Source organism: Haemaphysalis longicornis, unplaced genomic scaffold (genome assembly GCF_048455015.1).
Source record: "Haemaphysalis longicornis isolate Haplotype H1 unplaced genomic scaffold, Haemaphysalis longicornis Haplotype H1 scaffold_19, whole genome shotgun sequence".
Lineage (NCBI taxonomy): Eukaryota > Metazoa > Arthropoda > Arachnida > Ixodida > Ixodidae > Haemaphysalis > Haemaphysalis longicornis.
Genome location: NW_027526288.1, coordinates 6,347,554 through 6,369,221, shown reverse-complemented (window position 1 = coordinate 6,369,221; position 21,668 = coordinate 6,347,554). Strand labels below are relative to the sequence as shown.

General features: G+C 46.5%; 1 protein-coding gene across 1 annotated transcript in view; it reads right to left on the bottom strand.

The window, feature by feature from the left end:
• LOC144166790 (uncharacterized) overlaps positions 1–21,668 on the bottom strand; it is a 60,440-nt gene that overhangs the window by 22,237 nt on the left and 16,535 nt on the right. Inside the window, exons 4-8 of the mRNA XM_077696278.1 lie at positions 20,024–20,110; positions 14,631–14,687; positions 12,879–12,950; positions 10,098–10,154; positions 6,994–7,083 (exon numbers count right to left, since the gene is read on the bottom strand). Coding sequence (XP_077552404.1) covers positions 6,994–7,083; positions 10,098–10,154; positions 12,879–12,950; positions 14,631–14,687; positions 20,024–20,110 — 363 coding nt within the window. The remainder of the gene's footprint in view (positions 1–6,993; positions 7,084–10,097; positions 10,155–12,878; positions 12,951–14,630; positions 14,688–20,023; positions 20,111–21,668) is intronic.

Genomic DNA, 21,668 nt, shown 5'->3' with positions numbered 1-21,668 from the left:
TGTTGTCCTAAGCGCTGAAGCCTCCTGTCCATTATAATCGCACGAGCATCCTGGATGTAGTGAGTCGCGGCTGCTCTTGCTCTCACCTGGCTACAATCACAATGGCACTGGGCATGCTGCAACGCTAACTTCTCCCGCTGACAGTGGAGCCTAAACCCAATGTTAAGATGCACACTATTGGAATTTCATTTTGCCGAAAGTGGACATGAACAATCTTCTTCTTTGGTGGGGTTTTTTGGCGCAAGGGCATCTAAGGCCAAGAGCGCCATTGCTACGATGAGGTAAAAATGTGCTAATGAAATGAGTGCAAATAGTGCATAAAATTACTTCGGTGTAAAGGGCCGGATCCAAAAGATGAGTGAGGAGTGTGATGAGGCATGGAATGAGCTAACGGTGTATAGGGCCATGGTAAATAGAACCCTACGGATGAACAAGGTAATGAGGTGGACGAGAATGCTACTTTCTAAAACAAATCTGCTTTAAAAAACCGATATCATCAAGGTATTCTAAAACTCTGCTGAACTCGAAAACAGGGCAGTCTGATAAAAACATTGCAATGTGCCGTGGCATATTCTTACGGTACATTTCCGGGAAATAGCGTCTCCTTTCTGGTTCCATGGCCGAGCACTCAACCAAAACATGGAGGACTGAAAGACCCTCGCCACATCTGGCACAGTTTGGCGGCTGGTCACCAGTCAGGAGGTAGGAATGCGTGCCATGTGTGTGTCCTATTCGTAGTCTGCATCGCCAGACCTCAAAGGCCCTGTTTTTTTTCCCTGGCAGCTGATCGGCCGATTATAGGTTGTACCAAGTGAAGCTTGTTGTTGACTTCTCCGCCCCATTCTTTCTGCCAGAGCTGAAGGAGTATGTGTCTTACTGCTGGTTTCATATCCAGGTAAGGTACTTGCGTGATGTCAATACTGGTTCTTTCAGCTGCTCTGGCAGCAGCCTGGTCGGCTTCCTCGTTGCCAGCTATGCCACAATGGCCAGGAACCCAGCACACTATAATTTCTAAATTTAGCTGGTGTGCTTTGTACAGAGCTTTAAGAAGGGCAGTAAATGTGGGATTCTTGGTGCCCTTTCCTGTGGACAGGGCCGTGACAACGCTGAGTGAGTCTGTGAAGATAACAGACTTTTGTGTTTTGCTTGTGATAATGTGGTCCACAGCCAGATATACTCCGTGTGCTTCTGCTGTAAATATGGTTGTGTTTTTATGCATTGTTTTTGCTATTGAAAGATGCTGTCCAACAACTGCACAGGCCACAGCCGATTTGGTTTTCGATGCATCAGTGAAAAACTGAGCAGCCTTGTACTTGTCTTGGAGGTATGCGAAGTGCTGTTTGACTTCCAATAGTGAGCCTTTCCTGTCTACTTGTCTAAATGAGGTGTCGCATGATATGATGCTTGTATCCCAGGGTGCCACGCATTCATCTGGGGTCATTTTGAGAGTGCCATCAAACGAGATCGATAGTTTTATAGAGATGGAATTGATCAGCAGTGGAAACGGTTGAGCTAAGGAAGGTCGATTTGAAAAGAGCAGCATTCTTGAGTTATCTCTAATCAGGGAGTCACACGGGTGCTCGGGCTGTGACGTAACCTTCAGGGCATAAATAATACCAATAAAAGTTCGCTGGTACTCCAGAGACCAACAGCCTGATTCAGCATAGAGGCTCAGTACTGGACTAGTGCGGAAGGCCCCTGTGGCCAACCTGATGCCCAGATTGTGGATAGGATCAAGCATTTTCAGTGCAGTGCTAGAGGCTGACCCATAAACTACACATCCATAATCTAGGCGGGACAAAACAAGACTTTTGTACAGGTGTAGTAGACACTTCTTGTCAGTGCCCCATTTCATGTGTGCTAGTATCTTAAGCACATTCATTGCCTTCAAACACTTCAGTTTCAGATGCTTCAGGTGGGGGGTGAACGAGAGTCTCGAGTCGAAGATCAATCCGAGAAACTTATATTCTGTTTTAACAGAAAGCAGCTGTCCATTTAAGTAGATTTCTGGAGCAGGGGCAATGCCCCTTTTTTTCGAGAACAGTACACAGGCACTTTTTGAGGGGTTAAATTTGAAGCCATTCTCATCTGCCCATTTGGACAGCTTATTCACTGACAGCTGAATTTGGCGTTCACAAAAGGAGAGATTGCAGGACTTGAAGCCGATCTGCACATCGTCAACATACACTGAGTAAAACATGGTTGGCGGAAGTACAGTGCGTAGGGAATTCATTTTTACAATGAAAAGTGTGCAGCTCAGCACACCTCCCCGCAGCACCCCTGTCTCTTGTGTGAATGGTTTAGACAGAGTACTGCCGATCCTTACACGAAATGTCCTATCAGAGAGGTAGCTTTCAATTGTTTTTAGCATATTTCATTGTATCCCAAGGGCACAAAGATCTCTCAATATACCAAACCGCCAAGTAGTATCATAGGCCTTTTCAAGGTCAAAGAATAGACAGAAAGTACTGTTTATGCGCGAACGCATATCTTATTTGGGACTCCAAGCGCACAAGTTGGTCAAGCGTGGATTTTTGTTCTCGAAAGCCACACTGGAATGGATCCAGGAGCCTGTTTGCTTCTAGAAAATGCATTAATCTTCAGTTGATCATTTTTTCAAATACTTTGCACAAACAGCTAGTCAGAGCTATAGGTCTGTAGCTAGATGCAACTGCTGGGTCCTCTTACTGGAACAACAATGGCCTCTTTCAGCCTTGGAGGGATATATCCATTGTTCCAGATCCTATTAAAAAGTGATAGTAATGCAAGTTGAGTTTCTGGGTGCAAGTTCTTGATCATTTCATAGTGAATATTGTCAGGTCCAGGTGCTGCTTTACCAAGTGTGTTTAGGCAAGCTTCAAACTCAGCAATAGAAAACTCAGCATTATATGCCTCACTTGGAGGTGATTTACGATGAAGTTGCAGTTTTTCTTCCCTACGTTTCAATTTAAGAAACTTGGCTGAGTAGTGCGCTGCACTTGAAACCGACTCAAAGTATGCTCCCAGTGCATCTGCCTGATCTTCCAGAGTGCCACCAGCATTATCAACTAGAGGGCGGGGGCAAGTCTGCTGCCCTTGCAACTTGCGTATCCTATTCCATACTTTATTTTGGTCGGTGTAAGAGTTAATGCCCTCTATGTACTTCTCCCAACTCTCACTTTTTGCTATCCGTCTCACTCTTCTCGATTGAGATTTGATGCGTTTGAAGTTTATGTAGTTTTCAGTCGTGGGAGAGTTACGGAAGAGGCGCCATGCTGCATTTTGTTTTTTCCTAGCACTTTGGCAGTCCTCATTCCACCAAGGAATCGGCTTTCTTTTTGGGTTACCAGAACTTTGTGGGATACATTCACTAGCAGCTTCAATTATGTGCTTTTCGATAAAAGAAAGTGCGCTGTCGATGTCCAGTGAATCTAGATAGTCACGTGGAAGACAGGTGAGCTGTCGAAACGTTTTCCAGTCAGCAGACCCCATCCTCCATCGTGGTACATTGTTCTGCCCATGTGTCGACACTACCTTCTCTTTCAGCACGATTGGAAAGTGGTCGCTTCCATAAGGGTCATCCAGGACGTGCCAGTCCAGTAGTGGGAAGAGAGTAGCAGTGCAGAGAGCTAAGTCAACTGATGAGGATGTTTTATGCGTGGGACTAAGTATGTGGGCTTCTTTTTGTTCAGTATGCAAGCTCCAGTGGAGACTAGTAATTTTTCTATCATTCGCCCTCTTGAATCGTAGTTTTCACAGCCCCAGAGAGGATGATGGGCATTGTAGTCTCCTGCTATTATGTACGGTTCTGGCAGCTGGTCCATTAGATTTTCAAATTCAGATTTCTGTAGTCGCTTGTCTGGGGGAATGTAAATGGAGCAAATTGTTATTAATCGCTGCAACCATATAACTCTCACAGCTACAGCCTCTAGTTCAGTCTTGAGTTTAACTTCCTTAGCTGTGTTTGACCTTTGAAGGATAATGGCCACACCACCCGATGGTTGGTTGGTGTTTTGCCTGTCCTTTCTGTATGTGATGTACTGGGGTAAAAAAAGTCTGTGTGTTTGCTGCTTAAGTGGGTTTCTTGGAGACACACTGCCAGAGGTGCATGCTCCCAGAGCAGCTCTTTAACATCATCCAGGTTTTTCAGAAGCCCCCTGCAGTTCCACTGCAGTACACTACAAAAAGCCATTGCTAGTATTGAGGCGTTTGTTACTAAAGGCAGGCTCAGCTTGTTAGCTGCCAGAGCCTTTTCCAGTAGGAGACACCTTAGGGAGCTCTGCTTTCTTTATCAGTTCCTGGGACTTCGTACACTCCAGTGGTTTGTGGCGATCCTTCGGCGTGATTGACGTAGAGGATGGCTCACTTGTGTCCATAGCCTCCAAAGAAGGCTTCTTTGTTGACGGTTTGAGACCTGGGGCCTTGGCTGGCCTCCGGTTCTCCTGTGAGGTTACGACAGTCTCAGTGGTGTTAGGCAGCTGTGCAGACTGCGAGGCTGCAGCTGACACATTGGCCGTTTTCGGGCCACCATTTCCTGGAGGTGCAGCAGGTGCCGCTGTTTGCACCTGGGGGGCTGATGATGTCCCCTCAGGCCCTCTCAACGAGGTCCCTGATTGGACAGTTGCCGCACGTGGCGCCACCCCCTGACGCGCCACGTCGGCGTATGCTATCTTATGCGTGATAGCAAGACGCCTGCGTGCTTCGGGGTAAGAGATGTTTTCTTTTACTTTCAACGCAATGATTTCTTTTTCTTTTTTCCATTGCTGGCATGAGCGTGAGTATGCAGCATGGTCACCGCTGCAGTTGACACAGTGTGGTGGGGCAGTGCAGCTTTCCGACACATGGTCGGTTTTGCTGCATTTTGCACATGTCTGCTTACCCCTGCAACTCTGTGATCCGTGGCCGAATTTCTGACAAGTATAGCACCGGCGCGGGATGGGGATGTAAGGTCTGACTCGGATTTTCACGTAGCCAGCTTCTACGGTCTCCGGGAGAAACGTTGTGCCAAAGGTGAGAACAATGTGCTTGGTGGGGATTTCTTTGTTTTCGCGGCGGATGACTATCCACTGAACTTTGATGACATTTTGCTCATGGAAGCCTTCAAGGAGTTCATTTTCAGTAAGGTCTAGGAGGTCTGCTTCACTTATGACACCACGCACGGTGTTCATGGAGCGGTGAGGACTGACAGTAACAGCGTTGTCACCAATTTTGTCAACTTTGAGGAGCTTGTCACATTGAGTCTTATCTTTAACTTCAATCAGCAGGTCGCCATTGGGCATTTTTTGTGCCTTGTAGCCAGCCCCAATGAGGTTCGACAGACATTTGGACACAAGAAATGGTGACATCTTTCTCATTGTTGTGTTCTCATTTTCCGAGTGCATCACGTGAAAGCGTGGAAAACACTCTTGCCTCTTTGAAAGAAAAAATTCAAAGGTGGTTGCCTTGGTGCGCCCCCTTTTAAGAGAGCGATTCATGGAAAAGGGATTAGAAGATGCCATACAGCAAGTATGTGTTCGGTGGCAAGGCCGGTCGCCCACCACCGAGCCCAACAAGGGAACGTGGCTTTTTCAGCACACGCTAACCGTACCTTGCCACTATAACCCTATGCTTGAAATCAAGAGTGACGTCTTTGCACAGGGTTAACCCTCGCCGCCTGCAGAAAAAACGGAGAAATAAGGAAGAGAGAAGATGACAGGACAGGGTTAGGAAAGACGATAGGAAAGGAAAAGAATGAAGAAGAGGACAGGAAAAGGCGACTGGCTGATTCCCCCCAGGTCGGGTCAGACTGGGGGCACCGTCTACGGGAAGCGGGGGCCGAAGTGGTGTGTTGCCTCTGCCAGGGGGCCATGAAGGTCCAAAACAACCCTGGCTTTGGCTCAACCACCAGGATGCCCTTTTCCCCGGACACGGCAAAGCCACGCACAGCCGAGGGCGTGGGTGGGTCCAACCCACATGGGCTCGGGGTCCGCGGTGTCGCCACTACCGTCACCTTGAAACGCAAGGCGCCCCTGCGGGCGACATGAACAATGCCACCGGTTCATTCCCCTGGCACAGTGCTGTAAGAACTCAATCTGTGATCATCTTTGCACACAATTCGGCACTAAAATCCACGTCCCACTGCATTCATATAAGCACGGAGCGCCACTGTTACTCTCCCAATTCGTGTGTACTTTGCAGCAATGCCCACCTGATATACACGTGTGCTAGACAGAGACAACCACACATACAGTTGGCTGGTACCACGTTCACTGGCACCTTTCCAAAAATTGCTAGAGCACCCAAAATAATGAGTAGAAAACAACAAGAAAGCCTGCTAAATGAAGCTAACCTTTTTTGCACTTTTTCAGTCCCACCCCCCATCTCTCTCATTTCTCTATACGCTCATCTGAAAGTGTTAACTTACCCGAAGGTCTCAGGGACATGCGGAACAAAGATAACCATTTTGCAGCCAGAAAGCACAAGAAAGCAACAAACAAAGTTGCTGTGGCCATGCCTATTGCATTTTGGCACCTCCAGCAACCTTCTGTGTTGTCAGTGGCAAGAAACTACCGAAGCATTGCATTGGTAGTCTCTCATCATACCAGCAATTTTGCCTCAATCAGCACAGCCTTTCTGCATAATTTACATCTTATGGGCTTTTCTACGTAACAAAGAAAAGTCATTTTGTCACAGCAAGGATAAACGTGCACGAGGCTCAGTGGGCACACAATTCAGTTAAGCCTTGTACCTTACTTGTTCTTGCGCCAGGGCTACAACATTCTAGCTACACCTCTGCTATGAGGAGCGTCACAGTGGACAACAGCTACAAATGAATTTAGACTGTCATGCCAATGTTCACCCTTCCCTGCAATTCCAGACAGCAGTAAAGTGACAGCAGCCCCCACCCCCTTTTCAAAATGGGTGAATGATGGTGAAAACTCTTCTGCACTACACCTGTTCAGTGATGAAGACTGACAGAAGTGCGAAGGTCCAGCACCCAGCACAAGTGAAGGGAGGAGGAAGCTCATTGATCACCTTATGATGTCGGCCATGTCTGCCTCCGTCAGCACCGCTGCATCCCCGGCTGCTGTGGCACCCTCCTCATCCTCTTCTGCCGCTTTCAGGCTGCAAGGCGAGAAGAAAAGGGCTCGTACACACAGTGTGCCCCAAGCCAGGCCTGGCTCAGTTCTGTTGGTGGAATCAACCGCAATGCAGGGCAAGAGGGCAGGCGTGACGTACAGGAGATGGGAGACTAGCATCCAGCAACAACCAGCTAGGCAAAGTGCGTGTTGAACAATTTGCTAAAATCAAAGTGTGCCCGCACTGCGGGCTCGTGCAGCACACAGGTGCCATGTACAACTTTTAACGAAAAAAGGCCCTTAAAGGCCCACTGCACTCAAATTTTTCTTTGTCCGAATTTGATCCCAATAAGTAGTCTTTGCTCTTAAAATCACCATGGCAAAATCTTAAGCTTCATAAGCACAGAGCACACTATAGGTACCATCGTTCAAAGTAGCTCCATGCAGGTGATGTTTGCGCCTGCCGGAGAGTCGTTGAAACAAGTTCCGAGCGGCCTGTGACGGAGGTTGGGGAACCTGTCTCGTGGAGCCTGCGCTTCTCCGGCGACTTGCATGGCGATCCTCCGGGCGCAAGGAAGTGTTCGCATGGTGTTTCTCCGCTACACCACCGCGCTGTACTGCCGTCACCATCACATGTTTGAAACTAACCACATATGTAGCGATACCCTCCTTTTCTTCAGTGCAATAAAAGAGATTAGAAGTCTGCAAACTATATTCACGTGCTTGCGAACGTTCTGGAGTTAGCAAAACATTTTTTACTTAAAAACAATATTTCTAGTAAAAAAAAAAATACCGCGATGCGCACTTTGACTTGCATTTGTCATTACTATTGCATCTATCACACAAAAAAGGATCTTTTATTACTTCTTGACCACTTGCACTTCCGCGTCCAATGTTTGCAATATTTGGGTTGGGCCAACGCCACCTCCATTCCTTAGACTTGTCCAAAATTTTGCCACCTAACTAGAGTTGTTGTACACATGGGTATGAACATTTCTGCAACTTTTGCCTCAGTCAGTAAGTGAACCTAAATCAGCTTTGCTCGTGGTAACAAATACATCCACATAAATATCGGCCGCCGTCTCCGCAAAGTGCGAAAGCTGACGAAACTGCTCCCCTCCTAAACAAACTTGATTTTTTTTCAACTCCCAAATGAAGTATTTACATTGGTAGAGTGCTAGATTTAGTTTACCTGAAAGTAAAATGTTTTCAACAGCACATGTCTTTGGTAAAAGTAGAAAACAGTGGCAGATAGGCAGCTTTTTTTGTGTTTTAGTGCATCATTTAGCTCTGGAAGTTAGCTTATAGTTTCAGATCTGTTCTAGATTTCGATTCTCGATGAGCAGCAAGGCTTACCAGGCTGATATACACGAAGCTGTTTGCGCGTAATGTACAATACGCGGCAAATGGAACATTAACACGAAAATGTGAATCAGAACACACAAAATTGAAAAATACTGTTTGTGGAGGTCTAAAAATGGCGCGCTAAACTTTTTGCAACCAAGCCACGAGTCACTTTGACTTGTAAGGAAAGAAATCGCGCTATTTGCGTGTTTTGATTCATATTTTCGTGTTTACGTTTCATTTGCCACGTATGTACATATAGTAAAAATAGTGATTGATCTCCGCCCACGTGCAGTTTATTCTCTTCAAAGAGAGCGATGTGATAGCCGAGGCATTGGTTAACCAAACCTGCTTTTCGATATCGTACGAGCAACTAGCTTTGTAAATCAGGGCCCCTTTTTTACTCACAATGCCAAGGATTGCTACAAAAGCAGTTATTCTGATGGAATAATAACTTTCGTGTTGTCTACTTCATTTCTATTGATAGCAACGCTATGTCGGAATTGAACTTAACTCCATTATCCTGGGAAAACGTTAGTGGGGGTTCATCTGTGTAAATAACAGTGCGAAATGTGGCGCTACCACGCACATCTGAAGGCAGCTCTGTGCTGCCACTGGTTCTATCGTGGCCGCTTCCGTTCCATAACGTACGCCCCGTCCGGTCGCCGGTAATGCCCGCCTATTGTATTCCGTTTCAGTTCTGAAAACGCCAATGTCGTGGGCCCTTTGCGTCGCGAGTGTACTACTAGGTGACATTATTTTCATGTTGAAATTTTGAGTGCAGTTGGCCTTTAAGCAGAGGTATTAGGTACTAGGTACTAGGTGGTACTAGGTGACAGTGTCCACAACCTTCTTAAAATTACTTCTGGCACATTCTAATGCCACACCACGCTACCATATACGTACTCACAGGCTTCTTTACATCCCATTCAACAGTGAGGAGATTGCGTTTTAACAATAGTATAGCCAAAACAATCTCAAAGCAATAACAACAATCTGGTCTACAACCATGCCTTTCTTCGGTGTCACTTGAAAACAAACATGCACAGCTTCCCTTTAAAATGGCGGCCCACCAATGATACAACCTCACTTGCCGAGCTGGAGTAAAAAAATTAAAGCAGTTCCAACATGGAACGTGACAAGTGTGGACCAGTGTTTCGCCAAGGGGCTGGGGCATCTCTCTCGACAAGTTCCAGTATCAGCTTGGCGTTGATACCGAAAGTAGCCTAGAGAGGGCGCCACCGCTTCTCAAGACACCTATAAAAAACACTGAATTGAGTTTTTAGTAATTGGGGGCAATTGAGTAAATTTATTCATTCTTTTATAACATTGTGTACTTATTGGCGGCCTAGAAAAGGCTGCCCCTGTGGCAACGGTGCAGTTTAAAGATCCCCTGCAACACTTTGCATATGAGGAACGTTCACTTGTGTGGCACAATGGCATCCACCTCGGCTTTGTTACATCAGGGACCCACGTTTGATCCCAATCAGGGGAAGCAGCGATCTTTTGAAAGCACCTATTCGGGTGCATGATGCCGAGTTACTGATGCTGCATTTACAGTGCCTTGACCCCAGATGAACTAAGACAAGCCAGGCCGCTAAAGTGCTTTTCCCCTAATAAAACAGAGAATTCGGCTTAGCTGGTTTTATATGCGACTTCACAACACCAGTCATGAGGCAGTATGCCCCTTAGTAAACACAGAAGCCAGCCACTCACCCAACGGAGTCTGTTCTATCCTCAACAGCCTCGGGACCATCCAATTCAAAGTCCTGCCTGCAACACACAAGAGGGAGAGAGAGGAGAAGAAGCAACTTCAAGAGTTGACAACACTGGCAGAATGAAAGCAAGTCATCACCTGCGAAGTGGTATTAACGAACTGCTGCATAGTGCACACTCGCACGATTTTCTCATTTCCATTCCCAGCAGCATTTATTTCAGCACCACCCTTGCATGGAAAACACAGTAGAGTAACTAAGATGCCACGACTAGGCAATTACAGGAGCCTCGCAGCTTTTTGCATTGCTTTAAAGCTTATGGCGCAAGTCGTACTCCGAGAATAGGACCCAACCACTTGGGCCACGATTTATTCAAAATACCACAGCAAATTCAACACGCACACGAACAATGCAGGGGTGAGACAGCTAAATCTGTTTTGGGAGCAGTTTTTGGAGCAGCAAAATTTCGATTTTGTAGCAGAAGAACCTTGATTTGGAGCAGAAGAACGACATTTATTATGTCACCTTAGGAGCCTAAAAAATCAAATTTTTGGCAACTTGAAGGGGAAAACTGCACTTTTTAATCGGTTTCGAACATGCATAACACTGAAACAGCCTTTCAATAAAGTTTTTTTCTACCGGAGCATCACAAGGTACGAACTGCACTACCTTTTTACAAACCATTTTTTTTACTTCTTAGACTCATAGATAGCATAGAGTGCTGTTGAAGATATTGGATTGAAAACCTAAGCAATCGTAAGACATTTTTATTATCATGTGGATCCCGAAATTAACATTTTTGTAATCCTACTCGCCCTTTTGCACAAGAGTAGAGAGCCCCGGCAAAAGTTGCGCAAAGCGAGGGTCACTGGCAGTCGTCGCACCCCACCAGCCCTCGCATTTCAATCCCCAAGGTGCACGTTCACTACGATCGTAATTTCAGTAACGGTGGTATGTTTAGCCACCTTTCTCTTGGTATTATTTCACTTCAGATAGATGAACCATTACTACTAACGTGCAATAATATCTCGTCCCGCTATCGGACACTGCTTGAACATTTTGCGGCGATGTAGCCTGCGCCACCACTTCGGCAGTGTCGATCGCCCCATTCCCCGCGGCTCGCGAGCTCGCTGTCAAAGGCAGCAATAACTCAGCGTTTTGTAACACTGCAATGAGTCTGAAATTTCATTTCAAGCACGCACTGCTCCTCACATTCCAGCCCGAAACATGGCGAATTCGCGCGCATCACGTTGTTTTTGATGAACTCCCGTCTTTCGAGTCGCGCAACTTCCCCCAACAACTCAAACGACTAAATGCAAACCCAGCCACCCCCATAACCAAAATCACGGCAGAAATCTGCGAAGAGCACTCTTCCTGAACCCCGAGCAACATCTTCGCCCGGCGGCCATGTTTTCCAATCTTCACCACACCAAGATGGCGGCGCCCAGTTATGCCGTTCCGGAGATACGGCGCTCCGAAAATTGCTGTTTTTTCATCAACTTGCACAAGCAGTTTGTCGCCTCCGTACACAGAAGTAATTTTTCTGCAGGAATTTCCAATGGCTTTCGATGAGAAAACATTAAAAACTCACAAAATATTATAACATGTGCAACCCGACATTGTCATTTTTGAACAAACTGTCTCGGGACAATTTTATGCGGGTTATTTATTGAATAATCACTCAAACATTCACAAACAGCGTCACCTTGGGGCTGCTGAAAAATTATGCCGTCAGAAAGCATTTTTCCCCACTGAAAGTGATGGGACCGTTAAAATCCTTGGCTCTCGGGCTGTTTTGGAGCAGTTTGGCGCAATTTTTGCCATTTTCAAGCTTTTGGAGCAGCCTGGCACAGCAAAACCAATTTGTATCAAAACTGCGCAATATGCGCAGCTGTCTCACCCCTGACAATGCGAAAATTTCAACAATGGCAAATGGTGAAATGCAAGGATCATTAGATAGATTAAAAGCAGTAGGAATTTGGCTCATTGCTTCCGTTAGTGTGACCAAACGACCATTAAATTGAGAACTCTGCCGAAACTATCGCCACTGGTAAGAAGTACAGTCCCATAAACTATTTACTAAGATCACCTTTTGCCACTCTTTGATGCATGACAACGATACACGTGACACACACACACAAGCACCTGTCTTGGAGAGGCCACACTGGTGCAGTGGTTCCTGTCAACAGCAGCTACCCAACATCCCTAGGTGATATGAGACGGGTGTATTTTTGCTCCAGTGGCTCATTTCGTTCCCTACATATCAGACCAATGCATGTGAAGTGTAAGCCCTTCCTACTACATGAGCAGTATCAGAATCAATACAGCCCACCCAACGCCAAGCTTGCGATAGAGGAAGCACCGATGTGGCACACTCTACAAGCCCACTCCTTTTCACAGCGCTCCTGCCCCACCTTTTCGCCTCCGCAGTGTCCGAAATGCCATGCCCTCAACACACTTCCCCAATCCTTGTGCAAGTGGATCCTAACCCCCTTCCCCATCCCACTCACTGGGAGCATGCCTTGGTTACCTCTTGCCTCATAAACCAATGAACACTGATGAAACAGGCGCTACAGGTCGTTTCGGCTATCGGCCTGAGCCCCCCCTCCTAACCTGAACCCTGTGTCTCAACAATAGTTTCTCTCCCTCTCTCTTTGGTGCACACATGTCTGAACTCTATGACAAGGCTGTTCTGAGTGAAACCAAAAGACACTCCACTGGCTGTGCACATGAAAGGGGATCACTGAGGGGATGAAAAATAGGGTGCCTAATCTGAGAGTACCTGTGGGAAAAACACCGCTCGGTCGCTTCGCCACTGGCATCATTCAAGTGCTGCCTCACTTCCTCCCGGCCTCTGCACAAAACAGCACACATAGCAGTGGCACACGGAAGGCCCGCATGCCGGTTACACAGGGAGGGAGGGGGTCTTGTAAAACAAGACTTCATGCAGCAAGCCCCCCAAATCAGTTTCATACAATAACAACTAAAGAGGAAACTGGTGCTGATGGGTAGTTCTGGATTCGAATTGGCACTCGATGGCTTGCAGAAGTTATAGATTGAATTGTGCAGCCAGTTTTGTTTTCGTTTTGGATTTTCATGAACGCATTTGCCTACGTTGGAAGAAGCATTCAACCTTTCTCCTTGAACTGAATGTCGCATGCACACTGATGCCGCCCTGAGCGGAAATGTTAATTGTAACTATAGTTGTGAATCGGGTGGGTTATCAATTCATTGCCGGTACAGCGAGCACAAAAAAAATGACGGCGCTGTGTGCAGTGAAGTTGCCTGCGAATTTGGAGTTGCGGTGCTGCTCATTCGGAAGAGCAATGGATTATCGCAGCTGACGACGGTTGCGAACTGCTTGGAACAGCCACACTTTTCGCGCGAACGCCAGCTCCTACAGCATAGACCAAGCAGTACCGGCAACTGATAGGAATGCACTTGATGAATAGCTAGAATAACTTCTGTGAAGGTAATCATTTTCTTTTTTAACGAGCACAAAACTTTTCTTAGCATTAAAAAAACAAGCTCTGAAACTTTTACAAGTACTTTTCAAAGAAGTCCGCATCCTGCTGTAGTTTGCGTCAAATGGCAAACCTACTCCGCAAACCTCCTCGACTCCGTGTCTGCTTTTTATTTAAACGCGCCGTTTTATTTCGTACAAAACCCGTTTTTGGTCACTAACTTTCTTGTTTGCCATGTAATTTATAAACAGCGAACCGGGCAATAGGATTTTTTTTGTCAAAAAACACAAATTGCGGAGCTAGGCCTGTTTTGATCCTACGCAATCCGGTTCCAGAATTACCCATCAGTCTCATCGAAGCGAAAGTTCCACCTCAATGTTTGTATTGACACTAGCGCCAGTTTCCCCTCTAGTTCTAATTGTATAAAACTATGCCCCAAATCGCCAACACAGCAGAAATGACGAGCACTCATCTCAGCTCGAGGGAGGAAACTGGGTGAACTATTGTCCAACACGCACATGGTCTGGGTGCTCACTGCTAACAGTAGTTCAGGCATTTTAGGAGACTGCAGAGTACCCATCACTGAAGGCGCCACACATAAGCGACCTTCTGTCAATGAAATGATCTAAGGAGTGCCCCCATGAGGGGAAACCAGAGTCCGAAAACACACAAAGAAAACCCACAACTTTGCTTCATTTCTTCCAAAGAAGGCAACATCAGAGAAACAAGAATTCAATTGAGTTAAGCAAAGAGGGAGAGTGAAGATGCCCAAGCCACTTGCCTGTACATGCCACACCAAATATGCCACAGATACCAAGCCTGTAATCACATTACCCATGTTGAAGTGAATAAAAATTCAGGAGGTCTCCACACTTGCAAAGCAAACTGACGACCAGCAGTGCTCTAAATGCATCCACCGGAAGTCTCCCAGAAGGAGACAACAGCTTTGCCACAATGAGAGTGTTTGCTTCGGTTTCCGTTTCCCACAATGGCTGACACCGGGAAGCCATTAAAGAAACTTTCTGTTTATCGCTGGCTTTCTTTAAGAAAAAGTACACCAGGCTGCTCACCGTGCAAGGCCAGGTCCATAATCCAAATCCTCAGGACTGTCCGTTTCAAAGTCCTTCCTGAAACAACAGGATGAGAAAATGCTCAGGGCCACAGCACAGCTTAGAGGAGGAACCGTCAGATAAACCACAGTGCACCCAATTGTTCCTTATGGGCCTAACTGATACTACTACCGTAAAATCCCGAGCAAGCGCCCCTACCCGGACAAGCGCCCCCCCTCCATTCTCGAGTGATTTGAAATTTGCGCCAAATCCCGAGCAAGCGCCCCCTGCCTTTTTTTAACCTTTTCCGGCGCTTCACCCATTTTCACAAAACCTCTTACCTAGTTGTTTAGTATTTTCTTTTCTTTTTTTGCTAAATATTTGCATGTTAAATTATAGAATGATGCAATTTTTTGGAAAAATAAACTGTTTGGGCTTACGCATGTCTCGTGCAGTATCCGTTCCCCATGCGTAGCCAGCACACGACCGAAGCCGAAGCTGGCCGAAACGTGAGCCAGCCGGAGCCAGCATAGCTGCTGTCAGTCGCCATTTGCCATTATCGAAAAACGTGTGGACCGTCCCACGTGTGCGCGACGTAAGCGAGAAGGATGCATTCGTACACAGTGAAAAAAAAGGTTGAGGTTGTAGAATGGCATCGACAAACCGGCAGAAACGTGCACGCGACTGCGCGGCATTTCGGGATCGACCGGAAGAGAGTGCGCGAATGGGACAAGAACTTTGAAACCGTACTACAGCGTAGCTACGGAAAAGGAAAGGCACAACGGAAGCTAAGCAACGGTGCGCCTGTATTCAGTGAAGAACTAGACGACGCTCTTTTCGAATTTTTCGAGAGTGAGAGGAGCGCCGGTCGTGCCGTCAGCAACAGGCTGTTGGCTGAAGAGGCCAGAAAAATCGCGGACAACCTGAAGCTCGGGAACTTCGCAGCATCGTCGCAATACATTAAGAGGTGGAAATAAAGTTATTTCTTTTCTCAGCGAGTGTTTTGCGTCCGTATTGAGTTCCGGTCCGCTACCGTAAAAACTTTCGCGGGATAGGTATTGGGGGCGGGGGGAGGGGGCGCTTGCTCGGGATAATACGCCGCCATTTTGAATTTCGGTCGACGACCGAGCAAGGGCCCCCCTCAAAAATTCCTCAAATTATCTCTTACCACAGGGGGGGCGCTTGCTCGGGATTTTACGGTATATCCAAGTGACAAAAAGGCAGTCAACATTGGCTTCCTAGCACAATGGCAGAAAGACGGATACAGAAGCTTGCGTTGGCACAAAGTAGCATCCACACAGGTGATGTTTTTTGGGACTTGGTTCTTCGAACCTGGAGACGAGTGGAAGAGACTGGGGTGGCACCCTTTAATTCAGCTAGACATACTCTGTATCATGCTGACCCACCTGGCCTGCTTGCATGCACGTACGTGAACTGCCGCGGTTTGAAAAGAAAGCATTGTGCCAGCCACAGTCAGCACATTATCTTCATCCCTGCTTTAATGCTGTACAAGAGCAGAATAGCAAATGGCATGCCCGATGAACAGAATAACTAGAGCAAATCATATGTGTTGTGCATTAACAGCAGAATAATGCCAAAGTGAAAAAAAGACAAGTCACAACTCTCCGCACCAGACAAAGCAGGGGGCCTTCAAACTTTATGTAGCAGTGTATTTTAACCTGGAAGCATTTCATACAAGCCGCCTTAGTATATAAACTTAAAAAGCAATGCCCTGAGCGCGGTCATGTTGGATGATGTGACGTCATTCGCCAAACCTGGCCTTCTAGAACACGTTTCTCACAGTGGCCTTTGCTCGTGACCATGCACATCAGCAAACGTTGGCGTGGCTTGATGGCAAATGTGATTGGTTGTAGGGTCAAACATGCCAAAGCTACACATTGGCTATCAGGTGCACTGTGGTGGAGGGCTTCACATTAATATGGCCTTCCAGGGCGCTTTAACGTGCACCTAAATCTAGACATGGGCATTTTCACTTTTCACCTCCATTGGAAAAGCCACCGGCTCAGCAGTTGACGGCGAACATAACAATCTTTTACCGAGTGTAGCAGCGAATCGGGACTTAGCGTCTTACTAGGTACAGTCAAGCCCACTTATAACGATACTGTTTATAACAATATAGCAGATATAACGAACAACCATTGCACTGCCAACTTTTGTATGCTTTCTATGGCAAAATAAAAAGCTCATTACAATGCTCCAGAGCCACAATGTCAGATATAACAATTGAATCCGGTTACAGCGTGCACCGAAAATGCAAGCTGCTGCTGGCTCTCCACGCCTACTGCATGCTACGTGGGCTGCCCCACACAGCTGTGCCTTGCATCCCTTCCACGCCACACAAAACGAGTCGACTGCGCTGCTTATGAGGAAGCGAGAGGAGGAGAAGAACAGTTTTCTTTCCAACGCCCCTCCTGGCGCCGCCACTTTGGCGTCGTCCTCGTGCCTGCTCCTGAGCTCGCGCCGCTTGTGCACGCATTCGCCTCAACATGCGCACCGCTCTGGATTTGACTGGACGTCTCTAAAACTGCCTCAGTTCTTCCACAGAGCGGATGTCAGGGCCAATGTTTTGGGAACGTCCGAATGCCTCACTGAAGAAGAGATCAGTGCGTAGGTAAGTGCTGTGGACAGCTGTTACAGTGATGGCTGTGACAATGCGGTTGAGCAACCTACTCAGGTAGTGTCTTTGCAGGAGAACCAACACATGACATAGTTCCTCAGGGACTTCGTTTTCGCCAGGGACCTTTCGCACATCTACGCAAAGATGCTTTATAGATGCTCTTGAAAAAGATGTGCACCAGCTTTACATGCAGCAAATAAAGCTGACTGACCATGGCTTCCTTTCTGCAAATTAGTAGTAGTACAACCTTGCTTGCATGCAAATGAAACATTTTGATTTTTTTGTTAATCGCCCCCGGTTGCCTCTGATTGGCTAAGCGTGCCACCTAGGTATTTTCTGGGCCAAATATTCCATAAAAACACGTCATTACAGCTGCTCCTGTGGTGCTGTGGTATAGAACTTGCTTTTAAAATGAGAAGGCTGAGGCTTGAGTCCGGCATGGGGCAAGTTTTTTTCATCATTTAGAATTTGTGAGGTTTTCATTCATAGTGATTTTGTTAATGCTAGTTTTTCATTCTGGTTAATACTATATCAAGAAATCGACACACAGGATTTTTATAATCGGTTGGATTAGGTTTGATGTGTTCTGTATCGTTGGGTTGGATTAGGTTAGGCTCTTTGAAGTTGGGTTGGATTTGGGTTGGTTATGATACGCTCAGCACAGTAGTAAAGGTTAGGTTACATTAGGTTAGGTTTGGTAAGGTTAGGTTATCTTACATCACGTTGGGAGGTAATATTAATCAGCAAATTTTAGGCAAGCCGGCTTTTATGGAAACTGCCGTGAGAATTTCCCGAAGGTAATTCTCACAGCTCCCGTCAGATTACATGCAGCCTGGAAGAATTATCGTTATAACAATGTGATTCCCTTGGCACTTGAGTACTGTCATAAAGGAACTACACTGTAGTGTGTGCCAACTTCAGAGATTACCTAGTCACGGAAAATCCTACATAAAGGCCGATTGAGCACTGTTTTGATTGGCGTAGTTGCCTAGTTAGCTGTTTTCTGTTCACGTGTGAAAACCCCTCACGGCTTTAGTTTTTCTACATTTCTATATACTCTGTTGCAGAATCAAAGCCTAACGGCTGTAACATATCATGGAATAGGACACAATTGTGTATGTACATTTCTAAAGCTTCTTTCGAAAGCTTTTCATTCCAGTGTATGCTAAAATAATTGGCTGCGGACGCATAGCTTTATGAATATTAATGGCTGTTCACCCTTTATGGGTGACCGCTTGACCCCTTCACCGCTTCTTCCTGTTTCGATGTCTGATGAAAACGCTGCAGTGCAGCCCATTTAATTAGCTCACTTACAGTTGATGCTGGGAGCCTTGCATATCTATTCCGCACTAGCTGTTGCCTGCTCTGCGAGTGCTCACTTGCAACTATATAAATACACATGCTGAAGCTGCCATATGGCGCATGCAGGGGATGGAGAATCAAGTGTGTGGCAATTAATGTGGAGCTCACTCGTGTGCAAACAGCGAAATAATACTTAACGGTACAGTGAAGTTTCTGAACGCTTAAATAGAACGATCAAGCATTGTTAACAAGCACATGAAAAAGTTGTCCTAGCCTTACACTTAAAGGGGCACTGACACAAAAATTTTGCATCGTGGTTTTTTTTGTTGCGATAAGTAACTAGTGACCTACTTATCACCAGTAGAAACCTCATTTGCTTCAGCGTGCGACGGTTGTTTAATTAGAGGCATTTGAAAACTGAAAACATGCCTACGTTCAGAACTGCCGTTGCAATCGATGTTCTTGCCGTTTTTCCACACTGTCTGGTCTATTGTAATTAGCGCAGCACACCATGTGTACGGAGGCAATCAAAACTGGAGATGAATGATCAAATAATGCTAGTATTACCGTTGCGTGGGGCATTTGCATGTTTCTGAACATTAGAGAGCTTCCATGAAGGCCGTATTCCATGCGACGACCAATATTACCTCCGACTGCATCGACAACATAAAATTATGGTGTTTCCGTGTGCCTTCTATTATTTGCTAATGACACTTCACTGTGGGCCATGGAAGTCTATGGCAGAAACTGAAACTGCAAGCAATGGCGAGTATGGCACTTGCCCCATCAGCTTTATGCGGGACAAACTGCTTGCTGTGAACGGTCTGTAGTATGAACGGCTGACACAGCAGCATTCATGGCGTATGCCAAGTCATTAACACAAATACTAGGTGCGGTCTAGCTCAGCAAATTTTCTGGTTAGCCCAAACCAAACAAAATAAGTTTAGGGAGATTTAAGTGATGCCTCACTGTTCATGCGCACCTTCTTTCTACTGTAACCTGACCTCTTCCTTATTTTGTACAATTGTACATGGCAATCTGTTTGAAACGTTAGCCAAACCTAGTCTGCACTACTTTTGTGTGCCGCATTTTAAGCTATGTCATGTCGAACAAGGCCAATAACAGAGCCAACAGTAAAACTACAAAAAGTTCCGAAAAGACTGCTCAGTACCCAATACCAGATTAGACTTTCATTGCTCATTGGTTAACAGAGCGGCCAGTGCCAGGATTACCCATGGACTTCTGGACTAGTAAGCCACCTTACATGCTTTTTCTGCTCGATAAAGCTTCCTGGCTCTCCTAAAGACCGCGGAAATCTGCAGCCAGTAAGACACTGATTAGAAAAGTTTGAATAATTTCCATTTTGCGCACAACTAAAAAGACGTGAAATGACAATGCTATGTAGTGAAAGTTGGCACACAGATTGTTGAAGCCCCATCATCTTGTGATGAAAAGGTGACTCCGAGGCACTCACGGAGAGTACTTGTGAGCAGACCACCGGGTCACGCTGCCATTGGCGTCCTCAGAGCACCAGTCGTCTTCCACCTGTGCCAGCTGTCTCCTGCATGGACGGAACATGTGCTGATGAATGTGTGGGAACACTTGTGCACAGGGGGGCACACAAAATGAAAGCACCCTCAAACCTTGTTACTCCCCAACTTGTGGAGACTGCTGCCAAAGTGATTCAAATATCTCCTGGATGTATGCTTCAATCACGCATCCTGCTCAACTCAGACCGACTCACTCCTTTTACTTGCCGTAAAGGGACACTGAAGTGATTTGTAAACATTGCGGGATTAAGAGCGCAAATTGTAATCGGAGTCCCTAGGCCCTGTTTCGACCACTCTGAGCGTGTTTACACGAATTTATTTAGTAGAAAAATCAATTCGAAAATGCTGTCCTCCTCTCTGCACCCTCGCCCATTTTCTGTGGTGTTTTCGTGTGACGTCGGGAGGAGATGAGCTGGCAATTGGCTGCGCTAATGCACGGCTCCCCGGCCTTCAGACAGAGTGAGTCGGCCCAGCGTTTCATCCGCTGGCCGCCGACGGGTCGTCGCAATTCGTGCGCTCAGTTGAAACGAAGCCAGGACACGTTTGTGAATAGAAGAATGTGCCTTTCTTTACTTCGTTAGTTTGTACACTGTATCTATAGCTCCAAGTCAAGGTCGCTTCACACAAGCGCACATGCGACGCTTCGCTGACTGGTACGCCAGTAGGAAAATATAAGGCCTCTTGAAGGCGGGAGAAGAGTCAGCGAAGTCAATATAGATACTAAGGAAATAAAATCAACGGATACTTTTATTGTACAGTGTAAAACTAGGGTGCGGGAAGCACTTTCTTGCGCTGGGCGAACAAGCACAGCGGTCAGCAGCACGACTACACATGTGCGAACGCTTTTCCATCTAAGAAATGCAATTGCTAGATGTGAGATATTGTGGAAACTTGGGGGACGCTTACTGCACGAGCTCAATACAACAAATACTCACTTAAGTTGCTTAAAATGGTAAAACTAAATAAAAAGGGTAAACTGGTTATACATTATATACCTTATATTCCCAAGGTCAGCAGCACTCGCCCGTGGCCCAGTGGTTTGGAGCGCTAGGTATGTCATTGCAACTATTTTGCAAGTCACAAGTTCGAATTCCCGCAGGTATATTTTTTTTTATCAGTTAACTTTTTCGTTTTCCGCCGATGTTTTCTGTGCCGAGTTCACCTTCTTTTGGGCCGCAACGTTCATATGAACTAGTTTACAGAACGCGCGCAGGCTGACACTGGTGCGCTAGCGAGTTCTCGTTGGCGTGATGTTGCCATAAGCACCGACTGCTTGCAGGCAGTGGGCACAGGCCAGAATCAACAGACCCTTGGCCTGGTGCGAACACGCTTTTTACGATACAGGCATGAGTGAGGCCAGCTCCAACTATGGGAGAAAAGCGCATGGCATTTGAGCGTCTGCCGGGACGCAGAGGGGGTTCATCCACTGCGTAAGCCTCGGCTAGTGATTGCTACGATTCCAAGCCATGGATTCTGGGAGGCTTATCTTTTGCATTTTACAGCCGACAACATGGTAAAAGCGCGGGACAACGATTACTGAGGTATTGAGAATGCCCATCCAACGATGCC